The following is a 20,374-nucleotide window of genomic DNA, read 5'->3' on the forward strand; positions in this document are numbered from 1 at the left end:
ATGTTTGCACAAGATTGCAATTTACAACCTAAAAGTAATAAATGCTAAAATAACAGTCAGGAAAGAGCTTCGGGAAAGGAAAAGGTGTAGCGACAGATTCTTTCTTGTTACTGCATTTATTTCTCATTGTTCCACTTGGTTATGTCTCTCTTGGGGCGATCGTGGCTCAAGAGTTGGGAGTTCGCCTTGTAATCGGAAGGTTGCCGGTTCGAGCCCTGGCTTGGACAGTCTCGGTCGCTGTGTCCTTGGGCAAGACGCTTCACCTGTTGCCTACTAGTAGTGGTCAGAGGGCCCGGTGGCGCCGGTGTCTGGCAGCCTCGCCTCTGTCAGTGCGCCCCAGGGTAGCTGTGGCTACAATGTAGCTGCCATCACCGGTGTGTGAATGGGTGGATGACTGGATGTGTAAAGCGCTTTGGGGTCCTTAGGGACTAGTAAAGTGCTATACAAATACAGGCTATTTATCTCTTCCTTGCAATGTATCTCCACACAGTCCTGAAAGGGTATGTTATCTGGCTCTGCAGGTACCCAGTTTGGAACCTCATTAGGTGCAATCTGATGATGATGTATCTGATATCCTCATGTTGGTGTTGTTCCTGCATCACCATAATTAATGTTGGTCCAGGTTTAACACTGCAAGTTACTAATCATATTTTTGTGACGTCATAGTTTTGCAACATGGAAAAAACACCCTGCTATTGTCCACTCAGGAAAACATCCAACAAAGGTTCAATGTTAGGGTTGAGGGTTAGGATGTAAACATCATTAGGGTTAGGGTCATGTGGCTATCACTAGGGTTATGAATATGAGGTTAGGGTTTGGTGTGATGATGTTTCCACCAAATGGCAAAACAGTATTATCTTCCCACCAGGGACTTCGCCAATGATCATCATTGTAATATCATTTCTTCCACAGCTTCCTTCCAGGAAGGGTGTCACTCAAACACCAATAGCACTCTGAAGACACATAAACACACAGACACAAAGTACCATGATATTTATATTGTATTTATTCACATTTATTTTTGTAAGGACTGTACAGAAATATTGTATATAACATATACTGATAAAGAGATGCTATAGGAAATTACATAATTTACAACATATTATACAGAGCCTTTACAGCTGCAACGTATCAGACAAAATCCCCCCAAAATAAACCTCTTATTTTTTATCATGCAGTCATAAAGCATGGTATATCAGTCTGACACTACTACTGCCATCATAATAATTTCATAATAATAATAATAATAATAATAAGGATTTACTGGAAAGCAAAGAAACAATAAGTCAAACCATTAAATGGTTGAAGCTCAGACAGTTTGTTTTCAGTGTTTCTCAATTTTCACTTGAGCAGTTATGGTATCTGTTATCAGGACAAGCAGAGTGGAAAATTCCACAGTTGAGGGCAAAAACAAGTGATGTACCATCTGTAATGTATTGTACTAAAAGTACCAATGTGCTGCTGCATGTACCACTCTTTGGATGGGCATTTTGAATGTGATATAAGTATGTGGTAGTAGTGCTACTGCTCTGGTCATTGGTAATAATAAACTGTAATGATTTTATAGAATTGGAATCAATGTAGCAGCCTTGATTTTTGTTAGTATTTACTGCTATATCTAACTATATCTAAAATTTTAATTTACTACCTGCACAAGCAAGAGCCCAGTGTTGTCACACGTGATGGCAGCTAGGAAAATAGCAAGAAAAAATTCAGGACTGCAAAGCTCATAACCATAGTTTAGGGTGGGGACATAGATCGACTAGTAAACTGACAGCTTTGCTTTTATGGACAGCTCTCCCTTCACCATGCAGTGCAGTGTCCACATCACTGTAGCCATGATCCAAATCCATCTGTCAATCTCCCTCTTCCCTCTCCTCTAACCTGTGAACAAGACCTCTGTGATATTAAAGGTCTTCCACTATGGGCAGCAACTCAACATTAACCCAAAGTGGAAACTCAACTGTTTTCAGGCTTTTTCAGGGCCATATGACTCAGACTTGGAAGAGTTCAATCTTATTCTCGCACTTGGCCATGAACTGCTCCAGTGTAAGACCACCACCTCATGAAGAAAGCAGGACTACATCACCCACAAGAAGCAGAGATGAGATCCTGAAGCCACCTTGGAAGAAACCTTCAGCTACTAGGCTCCACCTAGAAATTCTGTCCATGAAAATTATGAACAGAATTGGTAACAAAAAGAGCTGCTTTGGCTGAATCCAACACCCACTGATGTTGACTACAAATAATTGGCACACAAAACAAACTTTGGCAACATTTGCGCACAAATGAAATGGCTTATATCAGACTATTTATCTATCTAAAGTAAAAATCATCGAAGAGTGCATGACTTTAGGATGCTTTGAGCAATAGCCAGATCAAGTCCATATGAATTATGTAATTAAGTAATGCACTGAATTACTTTTCAGAAGAGAAACAAATAATATATAATTCATTACTGTTTTTTGAGTAATGACCCCGACACCGGTTGGTCCATGTGTGTCACGGTACCGGGTCTGTGGCCCAGTGTTTTGTGTGTGTTTTAGTTCAATTCTTTGATTATTGTTATTCATGGGTTTTGGTTCTGCTTGTGTTATATTTTTAGTCCGAGGATTTTGGTCTCAGGGTCTGCGTCTTTGTGATTTTCTCGTGTTTCCTGTTTTACTTTGAAAGTCTGTGTCCTATGTCAGTGCTTCCCCTTGTCTCATTATGTCTTATTAGTCCCAGCTGTGGTTCCCTCCTGTTTCCCATTCTCTCATTACTCCCTTGTATATTTAAGCCCTGTGTTTTCCATTCCCTTTTCTTGTGTTGTACCACTTCCATGTGCTTTGTGTTTCCTTGCACCTAGTTTCTAGCGTCCCAGTTTCTAGTTTCCTAGTGTTTATGTTCCTTGTCCGTAGTTTCTAGTTTTCTGCTTTTGAATTTTGTTTCTAGTATGTGTTTGCTACAGCGCAACAAAGCTTCCTTTTTGAGTTCATCCTTTCGTGTCTGTGAGTCCTGTATTTGGGTCCTACATCCTACCTGCCACACAACATAACCTGCCAATGTGTTGTTATTTCCAGTCTAAGTTCAACTTTTATTCGTGGGGTTTCTGATGAATACAGTCAAGAAATACAAGAAACAATATTTCTGTGGTAGGATGGAGACTAGGTAGTAATTCTTTTAGTTTTGGATCACCGCCATGACTGTGGATCTGGCACCACTGCCTGGCCTGGGTTCAGTTCATTGTTTTGATAGAGTAATAATATGTTTAGAACTGAGTTGTCTCAGCCAACAACTACCTGGAAACATTCAGAACAGCTGTTAATGTAATAATTAAGTGGAAGATGTGACAGAGTTCCAACTTATTATTGTCCTAATCTTTCCCCAGCAGCCACACATTTTGCTAGTGTTGGCATTAAAACCCACCAAAGATAAGGATAAGTGTCCAATTCATTTTTAATTAGCAATATGCTGAACAAGGAATTAAAAAATAAAATATGTAACAAAATGTTCTCTGGATGATTTTTTTTTAAATGAATTCTTCTTAGTTTTTCATGTATACCACAACATTTCCAACCATCTAGGACTGAAAATATAACATATCAGTTTTAAAGTGTAATGGTAACTTAACAAAACACAACGTTATACACACAAGATTCACACGATGCTATATAATATTTACAAAAACATGGATAATGCCACCTTCCCAGCATTTGCATTAAGTTGTAGAACAATATGTTCAATTTAAAACTCCCTTTTGGAGGAAATATATGTCAGCACATTTTGTTTGAAAAATTCAGCCAAATATGATCAAGCCTATAATATAATCTGCAAATGTCACATCCGCTCACTTCTTGTGACACTGGGTTTACTTATTTTATACTCCTTTTAAATTAGTATATATGATTCATATTTTCACATTGCTGTTTTGAAATATATACTGTCTGTAGTTGTCTACAAAGAACAGAAATGTCTTCTACATCAGGCTGTCACTGCTTTTTGTAGCTCTGTAGAGGAGCCTCTATGTCAGAGTTGCTGTAATAAAAGAGAGAAGAATATGAGCAACTAAATTCAACAAACTTAAAAAACAGTTTTGAAAAGAGGTGAAACCTAACCTGCTGAGTTCATACATAACTGATTTGGTCTTCAGTTTTTTCAAAGTCAACATATTCAGAAACACAGCAGAGAACACAACAAACTTCAAAAGAAAGATGAAGGAAACAAAGAGGTGAATCCTTCTCTTACCTGCTCAGCTCATATGCATCAGCTTTCTTCTTCATTTTTTTCAAGAGCCACAAAGCCATAAACACACCAGATAACAACGCAGTAGCCCCTGTTGCCACACCAACAGTAACTGCAGCTACTGGAGCAGGAGCTGTGGAAACATTGTAAAACGTGAATAATGTGAACTTTTGAACAGAGATTTGTAAGTGTGCACATTTACATTTTGTGTACCATTTGATCTGTTGTTGCTCATTTACCTTGACAGGTGGGTTTCTCTGCAGTCCAGTTGCCATGATGACCACATGTCAGCAGCTCAGGTCCTTCTAATGAGTAGCCTTGGTCACAGGTGAAGGAGCACTGAGAGCTGTAAACTGACTCAGTACTGGAACAACTGATGTGACCGTTTTCAGGAGCCTCAAGCAACAAACATGTAACAGCTGTTGTAAAAGAAAGGAAGATATTGCATATTGAAAAAGTGATCTCACCTGTGCTCGTAAGATTCTGAACATGCAAATGACGTTTTGAACAACAAGTAATCCAGGTAAAATGGGTTCACATGTACCTGTGCAGATTGGTGATCTGGAGGTCCATTGGCCTGGATGTGTACACTCCATGCTGTGTGCACCTTGCAGCTCATGTCCTTCATCACATGTAAAATGACAAACCATGCCAAGTGGATGGGGTGTGTCATGACTAAGAAATGAAGACAGAGAAGGGCTGCAGCTTATCTGACCATTTGTTGGGACCTCTGGAGCAGGACATCCTTTTGCTACAAAAGGGAAACAAAAGAGTAAAATATTACTAATATGTCATGACATAATCAATCCAAGAAAAAAACTGGAGTAACACTGTTTGTAGTAAATATTGATATAATTAGTCTTTCAGACCTTTGCATGTAGGTATGTTTTCATTCCACTGTCCGTCCTCAGAACACTTGATGGTGTTTGCTCCCTGCAGTTCAAAACCTTCTTCACAGCTGAAGCTGCAGGTGGAGTTTGGTCGCAGTTCAGTCTCAGATTCACTGCACTGCATGATGAGGGGAGCTTCTCTCTCTGGATTCTGGCAAAGGATGGCTGACACAGAAACGTGTATTTTATTGAACGTGTCCTCATGATATATCAGGATCAGACTACTTTAATAATCCCTAAGGAAACTACGTGGGTTACAGTTGCTCCAAGACAGTAACAGTAACAGACTAAACTATTTAAATAATACAATATGTTACAGAGTTTACAAATTTAAGAAATAGCATTAATAAATACAATCACTGAATTATAAATATGAAGAATATTACAGGGGTGGAATATATATAACTGACATTTGACTAACCTGTAAACTTTGTCATTTGTTATTTTATTTGCTATTTTACTTTGGTATTTTACTGAGCGTGTGCAAAAAGGGTGATAAAACATAAAAACACAAATTTCCGCTGTGTGACATGCACACTTACACACTTTTTACTTCAAAATGTTCACATTAGTCATATTTCATAATGTTTGTATTGCTCCCTCTTTATAACCCACCCATTTTCTATATAATGTGGACATTGTGGAGAACGATTAATACCTTGGAGTACACTTAGACAATAAACTGGACTAGGTTAAAACACCACTACACTTCACAGGAAGGGCCAGAGTTGTCTCTATTTTCTGGGGGGTCGGAGGTCTTTCAACATCTGTCGGACAATGTTTAGAACTTTCTATGAGACTGTTGTGGCCAGTGCCATCCTCTATGCTGTTGCATGCTGGGGCAGCAGGTTGAGGGTCGCAGAAGCCAACATACTAAAAAAACTGATCTGCAAGGCCAGTAATGTTGTGGGGATGGAGCTGGACTCCCTTAGGGTGGTGTCTGAGAGGCGGATGTTGTCCAAGATAAGGACAATGCTGAATAATACCTTCCACCCACTCCATGACGTGCTGGCTAGTCACCGGAGCACATTTAGTGAGAGACTGAGATTACCAAAGACTACCACTGAACGACACAGGAAATCATTCCTGCCTGTGGCCATCTCCTTGTACAACTCTTCCATCTAATAGACTGTGAAACTGCAATAGCTTCAATCTGTGTATTGGTACATAGTGTTGATTTTATTTGCATGATTTTATTGGGATATTTATATTGCATGTTTGTTTATTGATATTTATACTGCATGGTTTTATCCTCATGTTTATATTTGTGTTAACGTTATACCATGTTCCTTTAACCCACTGTGGACTAAACAGACAATTGTAGGCACCTGTTAGGTGGGGGCGTTCCCCAAGGTGGCCTATCAGCCGCCAGGTTGACCTGTTAAAGGGGATGGTGAGCACAGAGACAAAAGAAGAGAGAGTGACGCACGAAAGGTGGGCAGGAGAAAAAGGAGCGCGTGCAAGCCCGCACGTGTGTGGAAGGAACTGCTGCCTGACTGTGGGGTGCCGCGAGTCGTTCGGCGATCCACTCCCAATGCAGGAACGGCAACAGTGGGTGGCGATGGCTGCAATGCACAACAGGGCAGGGATGCCCTTCTGCCTGCATCTGACGGTGAGACGAGGGAGGCCGTGTTCAGGTGTGGAGTGGGGCGGGACTGTGCGGCGACGCGCTGTCAGGAGGAGACAGGTCTGCGATAGGAGCCCCCTCCCTGGTCTGTTGCTGACGAGTTTCCCCATCCCGGAAGAGAAGTTCCTCTCCTGTCTCTTTCATATAAGGACCACTCGCCCATGTGTGGCTGGACTGTGGGATTATGGGACTATGGGAGGGTAATTTTAGCATATGGAAAACATTCATTTAGCCTTGTTTTAATATTGTATAGTTATTTCTGCCGGCAGGGTTTTTAGCGGGTTGCAACACTATTTTTATTGTATACGGGGAATTTTATCTTGTATTTGTGACTCTGGCTGTGTTTTTTTTATGGAAAGTAAATGGTGTTTGAAGCCAGCTTAGTTTCTGTGCCCTGAGCGCTGACCCGCTCACTCCCCTTGTCGCTTGTATGTATAAAGAGGTGGTGGTGAAGATTTAGGTCCACCAGTCTTAGCGGCTACATGCATTTAAAGTTCTTGTTCTATTTGATTCACATTTGTTCGTTTACCTTGACAGGTGGGTTTCTCTGCAGTCCAGTTGCCATGATGACCACATGTCAGCAGCTCAGGTCCTTCTAATGAGTAGCCTTGGTCACAGGTGAAGGAGCACTGAGAGCTGTAAACTGACTCAGTACTGGAACAACTGATGTGACCGTTTTCAGGAGCCTCAAGCAACAAACATGTAACAGCTGTTGTAAAGGACAGGAGGATATTGCATATTAAAAAAGTGATCTCACCTGTGCTCGTAAGATTCTGAACATGCAAATGACGTTTTGAACAACAAGTAATCCAGGTAAAATGGGTTCACATGTACCTGTGCAGGTTGGTGATCTGGAGGTCCATTGGCCTGGATGTGTACACTCCATGCTGTGTGCACCTTGCAGCTCATGTCCTTCATCACATGTAAAATGACAAACCATGCCAAGTGGATGGGGTGTGTCATGACTAAGAAATGAAGACAGAGAAGGGCTGCAGCTTATCTGACCATTTGTTGGGACCTCTGGAGCAGGACATCCTTTTGCTACAAAAGGGAAACAAAAGAGTAAAATATTACTAATATGTCATGACATAATCAATCCAAGAAAAAAACTGGAGTAACACTGTTTGTAGTAAATATTGATATAATTAGTCTTTCAGACCTTTGCATGTAGGTATGTTTTCATTCCACTGTCCGTCCTCAGAACACTTGATGGTGTTTGCTCCCTGCAGTTCAAAACCTTCTTCACAGCTGAAGCTGCAGGTGGAGTTTGGTCGCAGTTCAGTCTCAGATTCACTGCACTGCATGATGAGGGGAGCTTCTCTCTCTGGATTCTGGCAAAGGATGGCTGACACAGAAACATGTGTATTTTATTGAACGTGTCCTCATGATATAGAAGATGGTGGGTTATACTTTTCGTGTTCCTCTTACCTTCACAGTGAGGAATCTGCTGATTCCATGTACCTCCTGATGTGCAGGTCACTCTACTGGCTCCCACTAAATGGTAACCTTGGTCACAACTGAAGCTGCAGGTGTTTTTGTAGCTGAACCTCGTATCAGCATCTTCTCCACAGCTGACAAAGCCATTTGTCAAGTTTTGCAGCGCAGGGCACTGAACAGCTACAAAAGAGAGAGGCAACAGAAGGAGTTAAATTAAAGCTTTTATTTTAATCATCATGCAAATCATCCTCCAAATAACAAAAACTACACAACGATGAAAGGTAAAAACATGTGGCCGTACCAACACAGTATGGCTGGGATCCATTCCAATTTGCTGATGCTTCACATTGCAGAGATGGAGATCCAGACAGTACATAACCTTCATCACAGGTAAAAGTACAGGTGGACTGATAGCTGAATGAGCCCAGAGGATCGGAGCATTTCATGGATCCATGTGTCGGCTCTGACATCTTCTCACACTGAATCACTGTAGACAACAGGAGAAAAAACATCAGTCCATGACTCCATCACTGTGTAGAAAATCATAACAATCAATAAAATATAGCATCTCAGAATTTCAGTAGCTACTGGGTAATGTCTCATCTCTTCATTTATCTTGTTACTGCAGATTTCCAACTCACATTCACACAAAGGTGGCTTTTCTGACCATTTCCCTGAGGAAGTACACCTTAGAGATTTCTGCACACTCAGCTTGTATCCTTCCTCACAGGAATACTGACACAAGGATTCATAGGTGAAACTACCATACTTGTGAGAGCAATTTTGGGATCCTTTTTCTGGGGCAATAACTTCGCTTTTGTTACACTGCACAGCTGAAAACAAATAAAACACACAATTAGATATTAAATCCTTTACATGACTTAAAATATGATTTAATCTAGGCGGTCATTTTTTTTCATACCTTGGTCACACTTGTCTCCAAAAAACCCTTCAAAGCAATCACATTTGTGGCTGTTGATGGTTTCAACACACTCTCCATGCAAACAGGAGTCAATCTTACAAGCCGCTGCAGAAAGCAAACATGCTTTCATAAGTCTTCTTAATTATATGCAGAGATGAGCAGTAACGCAGTAACTGCTGAGTCTTTGATTTTATTTATTTTTTGCTGTGTTTTACTTGCATCTATTTCAAAGACTGAGTGTAAACACAAAAAAATATTTTATTTTATGTGCTGGAATGTGCAGAAAATGGGTTTAAATGTTAAACAAATTTCTTCAAGTCAAACATGTTTGCATATAAATAACTTTTTGCTTGATGCAATGTGCAGAAAGTTAAAAGATTAAAACTAATAAAACAAATTTTAAAAAGAGCCTTTCCATTTAATTACATTTTATATGATGGATTATGCATAAACAATAGAATTGGGCTGAAAGGTCTATTGTTGTATTACCTATTCAGGTTGTGTATCATGTTTTTCAAAAGTAACTAAGTAACTAATTACTTTTGAAAATAAGTAACCAGTAAAGTAACGGGATTACTTTTTTGGAGACTTAATCATTAATAAGTTACTAATTACTTTTTCAAGTAACTTGACCAACACTGATTATACTACAAGAACATGTCAAATAAATAATTGCAAGCTTTTAGATCATTGAAAATATGAACAAGAATATCAAACATGAAGCAGCTAAAACAAGCTGCTCTAGTATGTTAGTCCCAAACTTTTGCTAACCTGTGTAGCACAGAGCAGTCTTTGATTTTGTACAACTCTCGTCATTCCACTTGCTTGGTTCTTTATCTCTTTTAATATACATCTCCACACAGTCCTCACTGATCTTTGCATTTTTGTCACTCTTGCTGTTGTTCGGTTCTCCTTCTGCCCAGTTGGTTGCTTCCTCTGTCAGAGGCTTGTTGGTTCCTACCCAGGTCCAGACATTATTGATCTTACGGATTCCAATCCAGTAGTAGCCTTTTTTCTTGGGCAGCCAGTTGTTAAGATGCTCGATCTCTTCCTGGTTCTGGATGGCCACCATGTCTGTGTAGTGCTCCTGGCACCAGCTTCGTGCATTTTCCCATGTCATTGTGTTGTTTGAATAGAAATAAGACCAGCACTCTACACTAGTCCACATGCACAGCACTAAGGATAGAGAACAGCAATATTTATTAGATGCAAATGTAGTTTAAAAAAAAGGATGGATTTTTTAGAAATTATTTGTAAAGCTTTTTAATTAACTAAAGGTGTGGTTGCATTAAATATACATACTTAAGCAAATAAAGGCGAAGTTGATCCACGAGCTCTTATATCCATGGGTCTGAATTAGTCCAAAGCAGGAATTCTGTAAACATCATATAAAAAAAAAGTTCATTAAATTAAAGCTGAATTGATTTTTACTGAAATCTGCCCTAAAAAGAACAATATTTAAATTGATACCCCACTCACCATGTCAAATGGTATGCCTGATAGCCTACAGTAGATGTTTGACTCTGTGGGTTTCAGCCTCATATGTAGGGATGAAAGTATTCTGAGTGTTATGCACTGGATTTGCTGCTTTTATGTTCTTCTCTTGTATCATCCAGGAAACCTGGAGGATATCAGTTGAATTCCCCCCACCCCTCCAATACTGTCCAGTATTTCGTCATTCCACAGAAGGCTTTAAAAACATTTCCTGTTCAAAACGTTTGTGTCGTCTTACTCAATCAGCTCATAGTGTTCATCAGTCTGTAACTCACAGGTTGAGTTGACAACAGACAACAACCTTAGCTGAGTGATATTTTAAAAAAAATGTGTAAAAATTGCAATATTCTTCACAGTTGATAGATTTGCATTTTTAGGTGCTCTGGTGAAGACAAAACAACTCACTGAACATTTTGTAAAATTATTTAAATGTACAGCAAAGACTGTGTGAAAGGGTGGAGTAGCTCAGGACAAACGCCTCATTTCAACACTGACCTTACTTTGGTAAGTTTCTTTCCCTGGAGAAAAAAAAACAAAGAAGTTGATTTCTTTTGAGGTATACTGCAATAAGATTTCATTTTATTTATTTTATTTCTTCAACACATAATTGAGAAAGTAACTGACTTTGTCAGAAGATGGTAGAGAAGCTGTTTAGAGTCTGAAGAAAAAAGAGAGAGAAAAAAGTACACTCATACAGTGTGGTATGTCGATGTGACTACTGCTGCTAAGGACCATGGCCTCAGACTTTGATGCTCATTCTCATTGTTTAACAATTGGATGTGAACTTCTCCAGCCCAAGCTGGATGAAACCAACAGGGCCACACCAACCACAAAAAGCAGAGATGAAATTCTGAGGCCACCTGGGTGGAACCCTTAAGTCTGCACCGAGAAATTCTGTCCAGAAAAATTATGAATCAAAAACAAAGGGGACAAAGGGTAGCCCTGGCAGAGCACTCATGCCCAACATCCATCAATAGTGAGTCCAACTTATTACTGGCAATTGTGCACTCACTGAATGCCTTATATCTAATTACCTTACTAAAAAAAAACGATAAAAGACTGCATAACCTCAGAGCATCTAAGTGGCTAGAAAAGAATTCAATGCAAAATCCAGATCAAAAGGTAACTAATGTATAGTGGCTGTGCAGAAACGCTGTTGAGTGTGGTTCCTGAACATGGAAGGACACTTTCATTGGAGTTTTGTAAAGTTTGTAATATATTATTTAATTTAGTTAAGTCTGTTACTGTTATTATCTTGTAACCATATAATTTCCTCAGGGATTAATAAGTGTTCTGATTCTGATTAAAATAATAAAAACAAACTGTGATTTTTCCATATGTTAACACAAAGGTTCCAAGGACGTCTTTGAGGCTGCCTCTAATGTGTATAAAAATACAATACCAGCAACCAGCAGGGGGAGATAATATATTTAAATCCACTGAGTCGGTAGTAAGCTAAAAACATATGAAGTACAAAGCCTTTAAAAAGACATTATTAACACACACACACACACACACACACACACACACACACACACACACACACACACACACACACACACACACACACACATATATCTTCTGCTTATCCTTTTAGGGTCCCTTGGGGGAGGGCTGGGGCCTATCCCACCTATCTTAGGGCAACTATTTGCACTCACATTCACAACTATGGGCAATTTAGAGTTTCCATTTAACCGATCCCCACTAACTGCATGTCGCAGTACCCACACATGAACACGGACAGACCATGCAAACTCTACAAAGAAAGATCCCGGCCTGATGGTGGAATTTAACTCAGGATCAGCGCAACAGTGCTAACCACCACACCACGTGTGCATAGTATTAACAACATATTAAACAAAAACTTTAACTTACTGATATTTAAAACAGCATCCAGAGCATGTTTGAATCTACCTGTTACCACTGCATTGTAATTAATATTAGTAACTGTACAACTGTTCTAAATAAGACTTGTTGTTTATAGTTGTGTATCACATGATGGACTGGCTTCTTCAGGCAGCCTGTGAATAACATGAAAAACAAAAAGAAAGCTCTCAGCATTTTCTTTTTTGTTCATTCTTTGAATTTCTTTTTTTTATTGCTAGGTTGGCAAAGGCTGTGTGGAAGGGTGGAGCAGCAACGCATAATTTCAACACTGACCTTACTTGGGTAAGTTTCTTTCTCGTGAGAAACAAACAGAGATATTATCACTTTTGAGGGGTGTTGCAATGAGATTTCATATGCTCTCTTACTTCTATAACATATACTTGAGAAAAACTGAGTATGTTTATGTTTTATGTAGCAAAAACAGATGCAGCAGAAGGTAAAAATAGCTCCACACTCGACTGCAGCTAATAGAGTCTGTTTATAGTCTAAGGGGAGAAAAACCAAACAAAAAAAACCCAACATGCAGTGACAGTAGCATGACACTAGTATTGCTGATCGTAATAACCTAGAATGAAGAAAAAACACGATCCAATTGTCAGCCTTCATATTTAACTTGCTTTCCAACAACATTTTACAAACATTTACACAATTTTATGAAATTACATGCACAAGTATGTCTTGGGCCACTTCAGACCTCTGTGTGTCTACAAATGACAGCTGGTGAACCAATCATGAGAAAGCCAGGGTTACGCTTAACCCGACAGGTTGTGTTGAATGTCTGATTTACCTTCTGAGCAGCTATGGTATCCATTTTCTGACTGATCCAGAGAAGGGCATTACACAGCTAAGGGCACAAATGGGTTATGCATAATTTAATGTAATATAATCGAACAGGTTTCTAATATAAAAATAACAGATTTCAAAGTATTTGTATAGCGTTTTTCTAGTCACACTGACCTCTCAAAGCGCTTTATACCAGCAGCAACATCTAATAATAGGTTCATACTTTAATCTATACATTTTTACTTATGAAGGAGTGTAGAATCACCACTTCATCTGACTAGTATTTCTTCGGACTGTGGAAGGAAACCCACACAAGCACAGGAAGAACATGCACAATCCACACATAAAGGTCCCAACTAGGATTCTAAATAGGAACCTTCCTACTGAGAGGCGATACTGCCAATCCACGTATTGTCATCAGAGCTCTGACAATGTGATAACTGTAACAGTACTACGACGAGCCCTGTTCATGCTAATAACTTATAATGATTCACTGGAAGCAGGATCGATGCGGCAGAGGAAAAAATATTCCTCGCTGGAATATTGAATTACCACGTTAGTGAGAATCCCGGCTTATAGATTCCTGTCCGATATCGTGTACCTTCAGTGATTGCTTCCCTTCCTGGCTTCAGATTCTTGGACCCTTCCTTTTCCCTGCTTATTGGAAGATTTAGCGTGAGCTGAGAGCGTGACCGGAGTGTGAGGAACGGCTGAGACCCCGCGAGTGTGGAGCACCTGTCCTGACTTTGAATGGCAGCTCTTTGCCAATTTCAATACTAAACTGCTCACGTTTGGCACCTTTCTCTCTCAAAACCATGTTCACAGTTATATTGTTGATAGTCTCCTGGCATCTCCCATCTTCACATGATGTTGCATTACACTGGGTTTTAAGAAAAAGCTCACCAATAAAAGGTCACTTATCACTTCAAAACTCACACAGATTCTTGTTTTTCTTTGTACAGAAGACTGTGTCTTTTTCCTTGATGACTGATATAAAATCATTAGTTTTAGGATAAGATTTATTGAGTTTATCCCATCAAATTTACTTTGGGAAATTGCTCTGTCACAATAGTTAAACACAAAAATAAAAATGGTGGAATGGTGTATAGATCAGTAAAATAAGATATAAACAAATATACAAGCATATAAAAAAAACTTAATGAAATAAATAACAGAATGAATATTTTACAAGGTAAAACTACTAATCTATGCAACAAAAATTGTGATACACTTCTATCATTCAACTTCCTTCTATTTTTTCCTGAGTTAGTGTACATCTCCACACACATATCTGTAGAGTGGATATTATTTGATTCATACAGGGCCCTTGAATTGTTACTGATCCACGTGCTGTTATTATCTGTCATCTGCACCAGAAAAAAATAACAACAATAGTTAAGACTAACAGTACTCCTCATAAGTAACAATGAAGATCATGATGAAAAGGACTGAATAAGAAAATCCTGACTTATTTTTATAATAACACCATAAAATGCTCTGTGAACCTGTAAACACAAGCTGCTACTTCAGTTAAACATTTGCTTTTCTAATCAACTCAAATATAAACAAAAAAGGTGTTACAGCAGTAAAATAAGTGTGTTTTTTAAACACAATTAAAAATCAGTGTCAGGCTTTTGTAAGTTTCCCTTTTTTTTATCATACAATAAGTGGATGTTGTCACCTTCAGCCTTATGTAAGACATTAGGTCCTTTTCCTGTACCACTAAAGTGCTTTCACAGATAACAATCAGTTTATTAAAACAAACAATGAGCAATGGGGAAATGAAATACACAGGAATACAGTTCTTCCTTCCTTGAATAACTGCTAATGACCTTCATGAGAGAGAAGAGAGAGGTCTGAGCATTTTCAAAAGACATTCTTGTTTAGCCCTTAAAAAAAACACACGGTGGCAGAAGGTCATTGTGAAACTGCAAGATCAGGTTGATGATGGGCAGAACTGATGAGTCAAGCTTAAATTCTGGTTCCACATGAGCCTGGAATAGATCCTGCTTGGCTACGCATTTACAGCAATGTGGTGACACAGCTGAACTGTTATTATTAGTCCTGATGAAGAAAAGTGAATGTGCCAACAGCAAACAAAGACATTTGTCTTCATATTTTTTCCAAAAAGGTTTATTAGGTTTGCATATATTCCAGAATTTCATAAAACATCAACTGTAAAATTTCATAGTATAAAAAAACAGTGAAGGTAAAAGAAAACACAACTTTACACATAAAAACAATAAAATAAAAATTCAATTCGAACTATCCTATTCTAAAATAAATAGTAAATAAATACATATCAAATTATTCACATTTGTGCAGCTAAATGACAATTCACACATAACGTTATGTAACATTTATGGTGACATGAATCGTGCCACCTTTCCAGCATTTTCATGAAGTTGTAGAACAATATGTTCAATATGAAATTCCATTCTGGAGGATATACATGTTGTAACAACATTTCAGAGCAATTGCAGATCTTTTAAAAGTTTCAGGAAAATTCAAATGTCACATTATGTCACTCCTTGTCACATTTAGTATGGCTGTTTTTTTCCCATCTGTTATGCTAGTGTATATGATATGTACTTTTTGCATTTCTGTGGAGAAATATACAGCTGTCTGTAGCTGCCTTAGAGGAAGAGAAGTGTCTTCTATATTAGGCTGTCGGTGCTGTTTTTGTAGCTCTGTGGGGAAGACTCTATGTCAGAGTTGCTGTGAAAAAAGAGAGGAGAGGATAAGACAACAAACTTCAAAAGAAAGATGAAGGAAACAAAGAGGTGAATCCTTCTCTTACCTGCTCAGCTCATATGCGTCAGCTTTCTTCTTCATTTTTTTCAAGAGCCACAAAGCCATAGACACACCAAATAACAAGGCAGTGCCCCCTGTTGCCACACCAACGGTAACTGCAGCTACTGGAGCAGGAGCTGTGGAAACATTGTAAAACGTGAATAATGTGAACTTTTGAACAGAGATTTGTAAGTGTGCACATTTACATTTTGTGTACCATTTGATCTGTTGTTGCTCATTTACCTTGACAGGTGGGTTTCTCTGCAGTCCAGTTGCCATGATGACCACATGTCAGCAGCTCAGGTCCTTCTAATGAGTAGCCTTGGTCACAGGTGAAGGAGCACTGAGAGTTGTAAACTGACTCAGTGCTGGAGCAACTGATGTGACCGTTTTCAGGAGCCTCAAGCAACAAACATGTAACAGCTGTTGTAAAAGAAAGGAAGATATTGCATATTGAAAAAGTGATCTCACCTGTGCTCGTAAGATTCTGAACATGCAAATGACGTTTTGAACAACAAGTAATCCAGGTAAAATGGGTTCACATGTACCTGTGCAGGTTGGTGATCTGGAGGTCCATTGGCCTGGATGTGTACACTCCATGCTGTGTGCACCTTGCAGCTCATGTCCTTCATCACATGTAAAATGACAAACCATGCCAAGTGGATGGGGTGTGTCATGACTAAGAAATGAAGACAGAGAAGGGCTGCAGCTTATCTGACCATTTGTTGGGACCTCTGGAGCAGGACATCCTTTTGCTACAAAAGGGAAACAAAAGAGTAAAATATTACTAATATGTCATGACATAATCAATCCAAGAAAAAAACTGGAGTAACACTGTTTGTAGTAAATATTGATATAATTAGTCTTTCAGACCTTTGCATGTAGGTATGTTTTCATTCCACTGTCCGTCCTCAGAACACTTGATGGTGTTTGCTCCCTGCAGTTCAAAACCTTCTTCACAGCTGAAGCTGCAGGTGGAGTTTGGTCGCAGTTCAGTCTCAGATTCACTGCACTGCATGATGAGGGGAGCTTCTCTCTCTGGATTCTGGCAAAGGATGGCTGACACAGAAACATGTGTATTTTATTGAACGTGTCCTCATGATATAGAAGATGGTGGGTTATACTTTTCGTGTTCCTCTTACCTTCACAGTGAGGAATCTGCTGATTCCATGTACCTCCTGATGTGCAGGTCACTCTACTGGCTCCCACTAAATGGTAACCTTGGTCACAACTGAAGCTGCAGGTGTTTTTGTAGCTGAACCTCATATCAGCATCTTCTCCACAGCTGACAAAGCCATTTGTCAAGTTTTGCAGCGCAGGGCACTGAACAGCTACAAAAGAGAGAGGCAACAGAAGGAGTTAAATGAAAGCTTTTATTATAATCATCATGCAAATCATCCCCCAAATAACAAAAACTACACAACGATGAAAGGTAAAAACATGTGGCCGTACCAACACAGTATGGCTGGGATCCATTCCAATTTGCTGATGCTTCACATTGCAGAGATGAAGATCCAGACAGTACATAACCTTCATCACAGGTAAAAGTACAGGTGGACTGATAGCTGAATGAGCTCAGAGGATCGGAGCATTTCATGGATCCATGTGTCGGCTCTGACATCTTCTCACATTGAATCACTGTAGACAACAGGAAAAAAAACATCAGTCCACGACTCCATCACTGTGTAGTAAATAATAATATAATTACAAAAAAAAAAGTAGCAATATTACGAGCTATTAGCACTTAAACTCACTTTCACATGTAGGGGTTTTTTCTGACCATTTTCCTGACCCCGTGCACCTCAGAGGAGTCTGCACACTCAGCTTGTATCCTTCCTCACAGGAATACTGACACAAGGAGTCATAGGAGAAACTGCCATAGTTGTGAGAGCAATTTACATGTCCTTTATCTGGAACAATCACCTCACTTTTGTTACACTGCACAACTGACAACAAATAAAACACACAGTTAGATATCAAATCCTTTATGTGACTTAAAATATGTATTTAAACTACGCTGTCATTTTGTTTTCTTACCTTGGTCACACTTGTCTCCAAAAAACCCTTCAAAGCAATCACATTTGTGGCTGTTGATGGTTTCAACACACTCTCCATGCAAACAGGAGTCAATCTTACAAGCCGCTGGAAAAAACAGACATGCTTTTAGAAATTTTACCTATTATAGTAAAATAATGTGTCACATAATTAATCTTAATTTTTTAATCTGCTCTAGTATGTTAGTCCCAAAATTTTGCTCACCTGTGTAGCACAGAGCAGTCTTTGATTTTGTACATCTCTCGTCATTCCACTTGCCTGGTTCTTTGTCTCTTTTAATGTACATCTCCACACAATCCTCACTGATCTTTGAATTTATTTCTCTCTCGCCATTGTTCGGTTCTCCTTCTGCCCAGTTGGTTGCTTCCTCTGTCAGAGGCTTGTTGGTTCCTACCCAGGTCCAGACATTATTGATCTTACGGATTCCAATCCAGTAGTAGCCATTTTTCTTGGGCAGCCAGTTGTTAAGATGCTCAATCTCTTCCCGGTTCTGGATGGCCACCATGTCTGTGTAGTGCTCCTGGCACCAGCTTCGTGCATTTTCCCATGTCATTGTGTTGTTTGAACAGAAATAAGACCAGGACTCTACACTAGTCCACATGCACAGCACTAAGGACAGAGAACAGAGATACACATTAGATGCATATGTGGCAGAAAGGATGGATTTTAAGAATTTCTCTTTGGTTGTAAAACTTGCAAGAGTTACACTGATGTTTCTGCTTGCATCAAAATTCTTTACCTAAGCAAATGAAGGTGAAATTCATCCATGAAGCAGAGCTCTTATATCCCCAGGTCTTAAGTAGTCCAAAGCAGGAATCCTATGAAAATAAAATCACAAAACAAGTTAAAATACATTTACAGCGTGCTATCATCATTAAATATAAGATAAAAGTGAAATAATGTTCTCTGAAAAGATTGATATTTAAATTACTAACCCTTCTACTCACCATGTTAACTAATATGCCTGATAGCCTACAGAAGATTGTTGATCCTTCCGCCTCAGTATATTTAAGGATAAAATGATTCTGAGTGTGATCCACTGGACTGCCTCCTCTTATATATGACTCCATCCTCCTACAGGAAGCCTTTCAGCGGAATTTCCCGCAACATTTCCCAATGCTGAATTCCACAGAAGGCTTCAGGATCATTTCCCACAAGAAAGAAAAAAGACAAAAAGAAAACTTCTATTGTCTGTCATCATCAAAAAAGCATTAAATGATATTAACTTAAACAAATTCAAATAAATTCAATCAATATAAGTATTGATAACTTTATATGCTGCAACACTGGCTGCCAGCTGTGTTCACACATTGTCTGGTCCTACGGAATCAGAATCTGAAATATCAGTTTATAAAACTGTTGGTTTTCTGTTGTCTTATGTTGAAACAGAGGATGATGATTTTCAGTGTGCTTGCCAAAACAGTTTGGATCTGGGTCAGCTCCACCGAGAGGAAACCTTTAGACCCATAGGGATGGAAACAGTGAGTAGAGCATTGATCTTGACGTGGAAATGGTTTGCATGATTAAAAAACGGGGAAAATATATTCATTAGAGAATAAGGTCAGGTCTTTGGCTCAGGTTTATAAAAATATTTGTAATCCTTTTCAGGTTAAACAAAGACACCGAAGTTTGTCATGAACAAGCGAGGGACATATTAGTAATAATCTAATTATAAATGGGTGGATATTATGAGGTACCGGGGAGCAGACTGGGAGACTGGGAAAACATCAAATGTTGTTATTTGTGATGTTTTTTTGTTTTGTTTTTTACAATGTATTACAACTTATGTATTTATTTATTTATTTGTGGTGAACATAAAGATGAACCACAGATAGAATATTTGTAACTGTTGCATAGATACTGGTTTATGCCATTTAGATAAAACAGGAATGAATAATGTGAGGAGAAAAATAAATATTATTCATAATGAATAAGTTGTAATAATTCATCTCTCAAAGAGTTACCTATCGTGTTAGAAAAGTCAGAGTTATTCAGAATGAATTATCAGAGTAGTCCTGCGTTGTTCCTTACTGTTTTGAATATGTCGTATCTGTTTCTATAAATAAGGATGAGTAATATCGTCTTATCTGTCTTTAGTTACTCATTATTGTCACTACATTTACACTTATTCATAAAAAGATAAAGGACATTATTTATCCTTCTGGAATTGAGCCACTGGTAAATTTTGTGTTATCATTTTGGCCAAAGCTTCCTTTCAGGAAGGCTTTCACTCATATACGCACACCCCCACACAGACACATG

The 20,374-nt window shown here is 38.9% G+C and overlaps 2 protein-coding genes across 4 annotated transcripts; both read right to left on the reverse strand.

The window, feature by feature from the left end:
* Positions 1 to 3,645: 3,645 nt before the first annotated feature.
* Positions 3,646 to 10,643, reverse strand: LOC146640984 (E-selectin-like). 2 transcript variants are annotated; one of them, XM_085397379.1, is made up of 15 exons: positions 10,580 to 10,643; positions 10,403 to 10,475; positions 9,872 to 10,276; positions 9,101 to 9,205; positions 8,820 to 9,011; positions 8,480 to 8,665; positions 8,170 to 8,358; positions 7,901 to 8,086; positions 7,576 to 7,782; positions 7,271 to 7,450; positions 5,094 to 5,279; positions 4,769 to 4,975; positions 4,464 to 4,643; positions 4,228 to 4,357; positions 3,646 to 4,017 (listed from the first exon to the last, which is right to left on the reverse strand). In XM_085397379.1, the coding sequence occupies exons 1-15, from the start codon at positions 10,640 to 10,642 to the stop codon at positions 3,972 to 3,974; spliced, it is 2,535 nt and encodes an 844-aa protein (XP_085253505.1). In that variant the 5' UTR covers position 10,643; the 3' UTR covers positions 3,646 to 3,971. The 2 variants fall into 2 exon arrangements, with proteins under 2 accessions (XP_085253505.1, XP_085253506.1); XM_085397380.1 differs by lacking the exon at positions 7,901 to 8,086.
* Positions 10,644 to 15,414: 4,771 nt separating this feature from the next.
* Positions 15,415 to 19,178, reverse strand: LOC146640985 (E-selectin-like). 2 transcript variants are annotated; one of them, XM_085397383.1, is made up of 12 exons: positions 19,060 to 19,177; positions 18,852 to 18,930; positions 18,317 to 18,721; positions 18,095 to 18,199; positions 17,812 to 18,003; positions 17,510 to 17,695; positions 17,200 to 17,388; positions 16,931 to 17,116; positions 16,606 to 16,812; positions 16,301 to 16,480; positions 16,065 to 16,194; positions 15,418 to 15,982 (listed from the first exon to the last, which is right to left on the reverse strand). In XM_085397383.1, the coding sequence occupies exons 1-12, from the start codon at positions 19,060 to 19,062 to the stop codon at positions 15,922 to 15,924; spliced, it is 1,923 nt and encodes a 640-aa protein (XP_085253509.1). In that variant the 5' UTR covers positions 19,063 to 19,177; the 3' UTR covers positions 15,418 to 15,921. The 2 variants fall into 2 exon arrangements, with proteins under 2 accessions (XP_085253510.1, XP_085253509.1); XM_085397384.1 differs by lacking the exon at positions 16,931 to 17,116 and having other exon boundaries at positions 15,415 to 15,982; positions 19,060 to 19,178.
* Between the last annotated feature and the right edge of the window lie 1,196 nt (positions 19,179 to 20,374).

The sequence above is a fragment of the Rhamphochromis longiceps genome, linkage group LG23 (assembly GCF_057381845.1).
Source record: "Rhamphochromis longiceps isolate RC_006_pf linkage group LG23, R_longiceps_female_GT1.1, whole genome shotgun sequence".
Taxonomy (NCBI): Eukaryota; Metazoa; Chordata; class Actinopteri; order Cichliformes; family Cichlidae; genus Rhamphochromis; species Rhamphochromis longiceps.